This window comes from Corvus moneduloides, chromosome Z (genome assembly GCF_009650955.1).
Source record: "Corvus moneduloides isolate bCorMon1 chromosome Z, bCorMon1.pri, whole genome shotgun sequence".
Lineage (NCBI taxonomy): Eukaryota > Metazoa > Chordata > Aves > Passeriformes > Corvidae > Corvus > Corvus moneduloides.
The window spans coordinates 62,935,644-62,946,722 of record NC_045511.1 but is presented as its reverse complement, the minus strand read 5'-3'; the positions used below and the strand labels follow the sequence as shown (position 1 = coordinate 62,946,722).

The 11,079-nt window shown below is 35.4% G+C and overlaps 1 protein-coding gene across 50 annotated transcripts in view; it reads right to left on the bottom strand.

Annotated features, from left to right (window-relative positions):
- Window positions 1-256: 256 nt before the first annotated feature.
- The window catches only part of PTPRD (protein tyrosine phosphatase receptor type D), a 1,180,356-nt gene continuing 1,169,533 nt past the window's right edge, over window positions 257-11,079 (bottom strand). For 46 of the 50 annotated variants that reach the window (XM_032097314.1, XM_032097327.1, XM_032097326.1 and 43 more), the window contains 3 exons: window positions 10,672-10,826; window positions 6,530-6,665; window positions 4,000-4,217 (listed from right to left, as the gene is read on the bottom strand). In XM_032097314.1, the coding sequence (XP_031953205.1) occupies window positions 4,149-4,217; window positions 6,530-6,665; window positions 10,672-10,826 (360 nt within the window). In that variant the 3' untranslated portion in view covers window positions 4,000-4,148. Of the gene's footprint in view, window positions 4,218-6,529; window positions 6,666-10,671; window positions 10,827-11,079 lie in introns of all 50 variants that reach the window. The other 4 variants (XM_032097313.1, XM_032097364.1, XM_032097365.1 and 1 more) reach the window with 2 other exon arrangements.

Here is an 11,079-nt window from a genome sequence, read left to right as displayed (position 1 = left end):
GCATGTAAAGTGTGGTAATTTCAACTAAGCTCATGAAGCTGTGAGAATTTATGCCAAAGGGTTTGCCTATTCTGGCTCAAAACTTGCTGCTGAAGATGATATATATTTGCTAACCTAAGAATGCATTTTCCACTGTCCAGCAGCTAGTTAAGAAGATTAATGACTGTTTTGTAGTTCCAATTAAACTCCTTTATCACCAAGAGGGACCAAACAAGTTTTGATTTCAAAAGCACTGCTTAAGAAAGAAGACCAGGGCTGCATAACACTGACATTTTATTAGAATTCATCTGTAACAAATGGAACTTGTGTCAGCAAAGAACTGATTTTCATACAGACTTTCTTTTGCCACCAATGTAACGAAGTAAGAAAATAAAAAGCACGCCTTTCATTCTGTAAAACATTTACGCGTACTACTAATTAGAGGTAATTGTATCTTTTTTAACAAGCCATTTTACAAGGTAATTTTTTTAAGTTTTTCAGTCTATGCATCCAAAACAAGAGCAAAGAACACAAGTTTTTATTATCTTTGTAAAGACACTCCAAGCTTGAATGGCAAAGCCACATAACGGATGGTTATAATGAGACCTGCAGCCTTCTGATATCTGTGGAGTATCAGGGCACCAAGGGAAAAAAAAAAAAAAAAAGAAAAAAAGAAAAAAATAGAAAAATAAACATAAAGAAAAATGGGAAAGAATAAAAGGAAAAAAAAAAGCAGTGCTTTTTTTTTTCCTTTTTACATGTTCTGTGTCTTTTAAATACATACAAGTGGATTTTGTAAGCAATTTCTTACAGATGGGTTCAAGTTATAACATTATTGGGTGTAGAATCAATAGGGCAGTGCATAGTACAAAGGTATACATAGAAAGTGCAAATCTCCTTAGAGGGTCACTCCTTCCCCCAGCCATCTTCTCCGCCATCTAACCACTCAAATAATTTTTTTAAAAAGAGCTAAATTAAACTTCTGTATAAATCATTTTTATATATTTTGTGGTTTTTTTCCCCCATTGCAACTAATTACAAAATTAGACATAACTACACATACAAATGTAAATAATAGCACCGTACTGGTTATGCTGATGAAACCAATTTTAAGCTTGGAAATGTATGCTGTATGTAGACAAAGATGCTCACAATTTAAATTGACTGCAGAATGCATTTATAAGAATACAGAAAGTGGAATGCACATCAATGATGCTAAGAGCTATCTTAAGAAACAAAAAAACCTAAAAGGAGTATTTAGTTGTACAACAGTTTTTCTCACAAATTGGCTCTGCTTTTTTGTATTTCTTCTACTCCCTCATTTTCTTTGGAGCTTGCAAGACAGTCTGCTAGGGAAAATGCACTGATCTTTGTATGGATCCAGTGTGCAAGAACCTTCCTTAGTCTATGTTTTCAAAATGACACTCCATTGTTTTGTATTTCTGATTTCCTATATTTGAGTTGAAGAACATGACCACACTTCAATCATTATTTCAAAGTATAACTCAAGAAAGAAGAAGAGAAAGAAACATAGTGCACATTCTTCTCTGGTTCAGATGTAAGTTATAGAATCTCATTCTGAGGTAGCCTTCTATAATACTTCTATTCCATATATATATATTTATATTTATGTTTTGATTTTTTTGGTTTGGTTTTTTTTTTTTGTTTCATTACAAAAGTGCTCAAATACAATTGTTGGAGTTTGGTCTTTCATTCTCATTTCTTATAGGAATGGGAAAATTGGAGGAAGAACAAAAAATGTTGAGGCCATATTGAGAAGCCATAGCAATGCTCCTATTTGAAACCCCAAAGAAAGCATCCTTTGATGCTGATGTACTGACAGTGGCAGAACACATGGTGACCAAGGTCAATGTAAATGGCATTCTACAAAGAGTCTCAAAAAGTAGTTTGTGCTGTTTACAGAATTTTCCTTTTTCCTGGAAGAAAATCTGTCAATCTCCAGTATGTCATGTGGGCTCAGTCTCGCTAGCCTTACATGAACTTTCCCACTGAAAGCAATGGTTAGACTTTAGCAATCTGTTGACATGAGTGAATGAGCAGGACTTGGTCCAAAATAAATTTGAGGGGGGAAAAAAAAAAAAAGCATCATAAGCACTGCTGATGTCAACTACTGCTACTGTGCTGCTACATCTCTTCAATGACAGATAACACTATAAACAGTTACACAGTGGGTTTGTAAAGCCAACCAGAAACAGATTTTCAATTTATGGGCTAGTCTGTTATTAGAAATATGGAAAGATAAAGGGCCTTGACTACCTATGTGTTTTGGGTTATCATTTATTACCATCCATACTTGATTAGAAACTGGAAATGCACATTTTTCAAAATTGTCTGGTACATGTAGTAAAATGTTTGAAAAGAACAACAGAGATATAAACAAACTAAACTAAATACAAATGAAGGCTAACTTAAAGAAATACTATTCAAAATAGGCATCAAATATAAGGCACTCTAAATGTAAAATTAAAATAAACCCCAGCATCCCCAAACAATGCTGTATGCCACAAAACATTTGATTTCACAGAGCAATGTGTGTTTGGCTTTGCCCTGTTACATACGATAAATGTAAATTATATAGCGCACACTATAGACAGTATACTATTGAATACAATTTTAAAACATCTTAATACCTAGTATATTACAACATTCTCCCCTCCTAAAGGGATATGCACTGACCTTTCCCCCATGCACACCTCCTACATTTAATAATATGATTTCTTATTGCACTATAGTGTTACAAATATTGAACTTCACTTGAAGCCTAAATCACATACTCTGTGTGCATGTGTGCATGTGTGTGCTCTGTATGTGTGCATGTGTGTGTGTTCAAGTGGAAATGTGGATAGAAATATTGTTTGGGATAGAGATGGCGTTTAAATATCAATGATGTGCATTCCTCACTTCCCTTTGAAACAGAAGTTTATGGACCTTAAAAATGCAGAGCTGATCAAATAGTAGTTTGATATAATTGCAGTATGCAGAAAAACTTTCCCAATGCTTTGATAAATCCAGGTATGTAAAAATGGATATGTTTATGTGCCTGTGTGTCATCTATCCATCTGTATTCTCTGCAACTACACAGAGATTCAGAAAAGGGTAGACAGTAATACATACATATATATATATAAAAAGAGAGAAGAGTGTGAGTGTGCATGTGCATATGTGTGCGCGTGTGTGTATGTGCTAGCAGCATCTTTATACTTTGCGCCTCCCTGTTGATTCCAAAAGAAACCAAAAAGCCCCATTTTGATTTAACTGATTACAATGAATATTTTCTTAAAGAAAAAAAACCCCAAATAAAACTACAAAATTAATACTAACAAGACTGTGGTACTGTAGGACTGCACAAAAATGTGCAAATTTTCAAAGTATCTAACATTTCTACAGCACAATATTACAGATAACAGTTCTACAGCTTAAAAAAAAAAATCTACATTTTTTAAACAAAAATATTAACAGTTATGCAACCTTTTCTTTAATTCACTTCATTGAATGATAAACTCTTGTTAAAAAAAGGAAAAAGTTTACACAGTTAAAAATGAAGCACAGGTCAGCAGTATCTTTACAATACTAAAAAACTAAATCAAGGACTTTCTTTTTAAACATTCCCACATTTTCCCTAAAGTGTTATGATGAGCAGTATGATGGGAAAGGGTGATGTTGAAGAGTCCGCTTTGTTTGAGAAGCCAGAACCCAACCTTGCAACAAACATCTTGCACTGAACTGCAGTTCTCAAAACTCCTCTTTGCAAAAGCATGTAATCCTGAATAAGATGATCACTCTTTCTGATTAATTTCCTCTTCCCTTTAACTTCAACCAATGTCGAACCCTTGAGGTATCTGTAAATGAGATCCTTCAGACGCCTCAGTGGTCAGGATTCTTTTATTATGGTTAGGTTATTAAACTGTGAATTCTTGGTCCACATGGAATACTTCTTGTTGGGTGGGGTTCTTTTTTTGTTGTTTTTTTTGTTTTATATATCCCCAATATTTTTGTTCATTTTTTTTTTTTAATTATTTTTTATTTTATATATCCCCAATAATTGCTCCTTAGCTAAGAGTTAAGAAGTACTTCTAAAGCACATCGTATGGCTCAGAAGCGGCTCTCTGGATCTTAAAGGGCCTGCAATAAAAATCCACAATGGGTTTTTATGTTGCATAGTGATCAAAGCTGCCCAGATACTCCAGTGCGGCTCGATAGCAGAACTGGTATTGATCCTAGAGAAAGAAAAACAAAAGCATCAAAAATTCAGCTTGTTGGCTGGTTTCTAGTTTCTTTCAAATAATAGTGAGTATACTGTAGCTACAAACAAAGATACTGCAAAGGCATCTGCAGTTCAGCAATATTCACTTGCTGACACCAAGAGAAAACCACTCTGAGCTACCATAGATGAAGACAGACACTCATTTAAAGCAACAACATTTTCCACAGAATGCAGCTTGTTTTTGTGCAGAGACCATATACCCACCTACTGACGGTCCGTTGTGCTGGATTAAAACAATATCAGCATAAAGCTTTCTTCTGATAGGAACACGCTTGAGCGCTTTTCCCCCACGTATTTGAAAATAAGTAGCAAAATGTATAATTAATGCCACAGCTAATACACTGAGTGAAAAAGTCCATCATAGCCTTAATATGGAATGCTGTAGGTGTTGATGAAAATGTGAAGATACCTTACACTGTGGCAAGAAAAGGGCCTAAGTGAGAAATATGGAACTAAAGCACCTTATTCACATGAAACAGACTTCATTTCAACCTACACCTGAAAGCAGAGAGAAGTTTAGTGTGGTGAGAAATTTGCTTATACCTCTGATGAATCCAACATTTGTCAGTTTGTGTTACTCTCATCCCCATAAAGCAGTCCTTTTGCACATTTATGTTATGTTGCACACTTACACTAAAACGGCACATCTGTGTACTTATTTCCAACTGCAATTCAGGATTTAAATGGTAAAAAGTAAAAAAGAAAACAAAAAACATTAGAAAAATTGCTCAGGGATGTCTGTTTATTTATCTGATAGTGCTGTAGTAACTGCAGAGGTTGCACTTGCTAAGATCGCAATTAAAACTCTTTTGGAGGCCAGGAAACTAATCAGGTAGCTGCTTCACTGAAGTGGTGTGATCACGAATAGTTTTTTTCTGTTAGTCAGAATAGTTAGAATAGTGGCAGAACACATTACACGTATGCCTGAACTTTAAGTGTATGTGTGGTCCACATGAAAGTGCTTTGCTTAATAAGGATTAGATTTCTTGGCAGTTTATACCAGTGAATGAGAGATTTGTTTTCCACAGAATACTGGAAGAAATGCGTACACAACACTTCTGCTTTCAGCAGTGGGGATGAAGGGTAGCATACAGAAATAAGTCAAAGCAGGGGGAGGGAGCATATATTGCAGAATTGAACTCTGCATTTGTCAGGTAGGCTCAAAGCAGCATAGTTTTTCAGTATACTGTAGTTATTTCTTGGAGCCAAAATGACATAAAGCAGTCATTTTTCATTTTGCTTATCCAGAAGAATGATGGTAATGGAAAAGAAATGGAATTAACTCTTCAGTTTGGTCACAGTGATTTACTTGGCTAACTGACAAGATTAAAAATAAATATCTGTATTTTTCATGTAAGTTTCTATGAAGTTATCTTCTTAAAAGTAAAACTACCCAGCTTCTACTGAACAAGTTTAATTTTCTTGTGGAAAATGGCAAACTCTGGTGAGCCATTTTAAATTTCACAGACTGTAATTTAAAGGCCAGTGTCAATCAAATTATACTAAATAAATGTGTGACCTAAAAAGTTTCCCTTCTCTTGCCCTTTTTCTTGGTTCTCCTAACCTGTTGGTTCTGGCATAGTTCAGGTCGTCTGCTCAGAAATTAAAGTAAAAATTAAGCACAACATTAACTGATAATATTTAAGCATTCTTTACGACATGACAGAGTTCCAAGCACACAGGCCCAGGTAACTGGTTTATACTATTTATCCCTCCCTTTATTTCTCTATGCCGCACCTGCTAGCATAGAAGTTATTTACACTATAGTTATCCTGAATGCTGAATTTACCATTATGATTTTCAGGCCAAAAAGCCTCTTGCTTGGTGACACAAAGTCAAGAAAAACATGAAAATAATACAGTGGCAGTCTGAAGACATGATCAAGACCTTGCTCCCAGGGGAAAAAAAAAAAAGAATGGATCCACCTGCATAAACAATTTGCCTGCTTCTTCGTTACCACACATTTCTGCCAGGAAACAAGGACCAAATAAAAATGGGTGATGCTTTACAAACAGATTTTCTCAACTACCATAATTTAGGAAAAACGATTTTTTTCTTCCTCATCCTACAGTAACTACTGCAGTAACAGGAAATAGTCCTTGCAGTACCTTTATGGCAGATTTTACACTATAGTCACAGGGCCAATATGTGACTTCAGATAGAAAAGTAAGCACATTTTATACAGTCTCTATCCATGCATTTTTTTTGCTTGTGTAAGTACTGCTTCTTTTCCATCCCATGGCATATGGATACTGTTTTGCTCACCTCTGTCTGTACCATGGCTGGCCGCTGTGTCCTTAACATTTTGACAGTCTGGAAGATGTCTACAACACCTTCATATCTCATTCTTTCTAACACAATGCTCAGGGTTATGAACACTCCAGTCCTTCCAACACCCGCGCTGTTGAAGAGAATGAAGAGAAAATAAAATGTTAATTGACAGTTAATGCTGAAAGAATTGGCTGACAAATTATTTGTGGTTACAACACACCATATGTGTACAAATTTCTATATGGGGAAAGGCTCACTAAGCAAAATTCCCCAGAAAAATACCACACTGCATTCAAAAGAATAACTGTGCTCAAGCAAACTTTACATGCTACTGAATACATCCTGACTCTCCAGTCTTCCTTGCAAAGTGACTTGGTTTGTTCATCCAGATATACAAAAATCAGTGCATGGTGAAGGCAAATGTTAATATTTGTTGCCAATAACATACATTGGAACTGACAAGAGAAAATGAAGCCAAAATGCATTTTACTGCTTGCTTTACTTTAGTTTGTCATGTATATGCCCTGTTTTGTACACTTCACTGTGCTATTTTACCTTCTATTTTGAGTTAGGAGTATGGATGTTCATTTAATATTGAACTTGTTAATATATGCTTCAATTCAAATAACGGATACAAAAAATCTCAACTCGAGTCTTATTCAAGTCTGGCAGTCTGGATCTTTGCTTTCCAATGCTGATATACATTTACCATGGTTGTCTACATTAGTCTTAAATATCTTCTTTGAGTATATATGGCTTGTTTGCTCTCTGTCCTGTCCTGGGTTTCTGCCATTAGCTTTAACCCTCCACAAGTGGTAGAAATTCTTGCAATCAATAGAACCAATAGCTGTCAGCTTTCAAAATTAAACAAACACTTATTCACAAGGATTATCCATGGCTAAAGACACAGGTAACTGCACAGAAGAAAAGATTTTCTAAATCTGAACTTCTATGGATGGAAACTAAGCACCGTGTCATCTCACTGTTGGTGCTAATAATTTCGTAAGGTTTTCCCCAGCCAGATAACCTTGGGAAGGTATTTATGAGACCTATTCACCACACAAGCAAATGGAACAGCATGAACAACAGGGAAAACCTGAAGAACTCTGAATGTTCATATGAACTACGACAGAGATCCAGCAAATTTATGCAACTAGTGTGGAAATTGAATGCTCAAACTGTATGATGGTATTTTAGTGTTTGGTCTAGGTCAGTGCACTTCTAGGGCTATTAGACATACGCAATTGGATTTATCAATTTTGCAGAGGCTGGGTGCCCTCAGATTGCTGAAGCCAAAGGACAGCTGCCACACCACTTGACAGAATATCATGCTGTCAGTGATGATTTACCTATATGGAATAACAACAGTCCTGGACATCTAAAGCAATTGTAGAGTAAGGTACCTGATGAGGTAAATTAGACAGCTAGTAATTAAGAAATATCCTGAAAAATCCTGGAACCTGCTCATTGGAATGTGCTTGGACTTTACAGAGCTGATGACAGTGTGATCTAAACCAAGTAGCCCAGAAAATGATCAGCAGAATGAAGGCAGATTACCATTTTACATTCTCCTTGTTCCTGCTCCTGCTCTGCTATTTAAAGATTAAAACAAACAAAAAAAACCCAAAAAACAAAAAAACAACCAAACAAAAAAAAAGCCAAGTATGATTTTCCAAATATGTGAGACGATTTCTGGCCTCATACATTAGACAAATCTTTGTTTAAAAAAATAACTCGGAAATCTCCAGCAAAAGGAAGAAATTTATTTGTTGTCTTGTGTACTTAGGAAATCAGTATCTGGAGACACTACTTAATGAGGAAGAGAGACTAATACGGAAATATTTCGATGCTTGCAAATCCTAACTAGTCATCAAATGCAATGTCTTGAGAAAAGCCTGTAGGAAATGGATCCTGTTCCCCTTAGAGTGGCAAGAAAACTTTTAACACTGTAATAATTCCTACACAAAAATGCTAGGGATTTCTAGAGTGAAGGTAAAGCACTTCTTCATGATGCTTTATGATTCACAGTGATTTATTATTTAAACTAGAAACTAAAGTTAGGATGCTTTAATGAACCATGAGAAAGTACTGATTTGTTGCAAGAGAGAGGAGTTTATCACTACAAATACATCTTGAATGCATTCTGGGAAGGGTCTTCTGCACTCTTGAGCTAAAAGCTGGAATAAAAAGACTATAAATATCTAATATTGGTTGAAGTGAAAACTTTGCTTCAAGGTGAACAGTCCTTTGCTCTCTTAAATAGTTTTAAGTATCTGCCTCATGAGGTTAGAAATCTTTTAATTCAACACACTGACCTATTTGTAAAAATGCTAGGGAAAGAGAAAATTTAAAATTGTGGGTCATAGGGTTTTAGTGTGTAACAGAGAAAGCAAGCTTGTCAAAATTGTGTAGAGTGTGAAGGAAACCCAAAGGAAGTAATGCTAGAGGAGTTTTAATTCACTGTACAACTCATCATGGTACAAACTGGAGGCATTATTTCAGTAATTCCTCAGAGACTAGGAAAGTGCAGGTATCCAGGATCTTGTGCTTCCTGAAAGAAACAAACAAACTTACTAATTTGCTAGGGACACTTCCTATTCATGTAAGTTGACTAATGCTGACAATGATGATTAGCATTACCAGTCCCTAAATCGTTATTACAATAATAATAAAGACATTTTAAAACCAAGCCATGATTAGTTACACTGAAATTAACTTTGTTTCTAGCAAAGTCAATGGCAGAAATCCATAATTTTACCACGAAAGATCACATCCATTTGGGAGGGATATACAATGTAGTGTAAGCAGTATTCACTGTAGTCACAAGTGGACATGTCTGCATGGTACAAAGAACTTAGAAGAATAATATCACTTTGCTTTCTTATCTGCATAAAGGCATAAATATTGCTTATTACTCCTGTCCTCTCAAAACTCATTAATGTTGAAGAATAAGGCTTATTCTTATCAGGATTGTCCTTCATTTTCCCTTGTGAAATGAATCCCAACCACTGCTCTGCAATGCTATTCTCCTCAGCAGGCCATAAAAATTTTTAGGCACACAAAAAAAAGTAGGATTCAAGTATTCCAATACATTTATTTGTCAGTCTTTCAGATTAGGGGATAATAAAGAACTCAAATTCTGTTTACTCCTCACTTTGGAAAGATGAGAATTTCTCTCTGCTTACTAGGCTCTAGTAAACTCATTCGTCTTCATGCTAGTATTGAGGCACTACTTGGCTTACAGTAAGGACTTGCATCTTGTGCCAGTATTTTGCATCTCTGTTACAATAAATAATAATAATAATATTTAATCTACCAAAAAAAATTCATATTACAAAAATGAGTCTCTAAAATCCTAATGGAATTTATAGAAAACAATTTATTAAATAAGAGAAAAAAAAGATAAAGATATTATTTTTGGCCATCTGCTATAGACTAGAATATTGTAGAGAAAATAAATAAAAAACACAAGAATATTAAAAAGCCCATGCTGGATTATTCCTATCCACCATGCAAGCTGTTTTCATCTGCATATCAATTGCAAAGGAATTTAGGGTACCCATCACAAAAATGAACACTGAGTTCTGAAGTTAGAACTCATCAACTCAAACCTCAATGATTTTTTTGACAAGCAAAATTTCTAAACACCACTTTCTATTCCATTCCTTTTCTTGAGATACCTACTTTTTTTTTGGTCTCATCTTGATTGCTACTAATGTGCCACTGAGGTGCAACTAGCTTGTTGGCAACTAATAATTCCCACCAAAGTAACAGCCTCACTTTTAATTTCTAGTGGAAAAAATATGAGATGTAGCAGCCTGTTATAAGGGTCTTCCTATTCCTTCTGTGTGCAGCATTGACCAGTTTGCTTTTATGCTGCATTAGAGACATTTAAAAGTAAAGAAAAAATCGTGTGTTTCCAGATATTTCTGAAGAACTGTTTCTGTATAAATGGAGTATTACAGAACAGTTTCCACTTCATAAAGCAATTGTGTTCCTTTTTAGATCTTCTATTTGATTACATTTTCTGATAGTTCACTTCTGAAATGTTTAAATATACACCTTTGCCACAATCAGCAATCAGCTTTAGAAAAAAACCAAATCTGCATATAATTAGTTAAGCTTTGTTTACTTACCTGCAATGAACAGAAATTGGTCCATCCTGACCAAATTGCTCTTTTGTTTTATGCACTTGGCCTATGAAGTCAATAAATCCTTCTCCAGACTTTGGCACTCCTTGTTCTGGCCAGTCAGTGAACTGGAACTGCCTCACTGTTCGGGACTGACCATCCTTTAACAAAAGACACAAATGATGTATCACAAAAGCATGTTGCTCTGGCTTAAAGTCGGTCAGCCAATAATCATAAAGACAATCACAAAGTAAGGATTTTGAGAGGAGCTGAGAATGGCTAAGAACACATATATGAAAATTCTTTTAACTGCAGTACTGGCTGAAGCTTTTGCATTGGCCTGGAAGTGTCGTTTCATTAACAATATTGCATGGATTCTCTTCCACACTGCATAGGAGAGCTGTCTGGCATTCT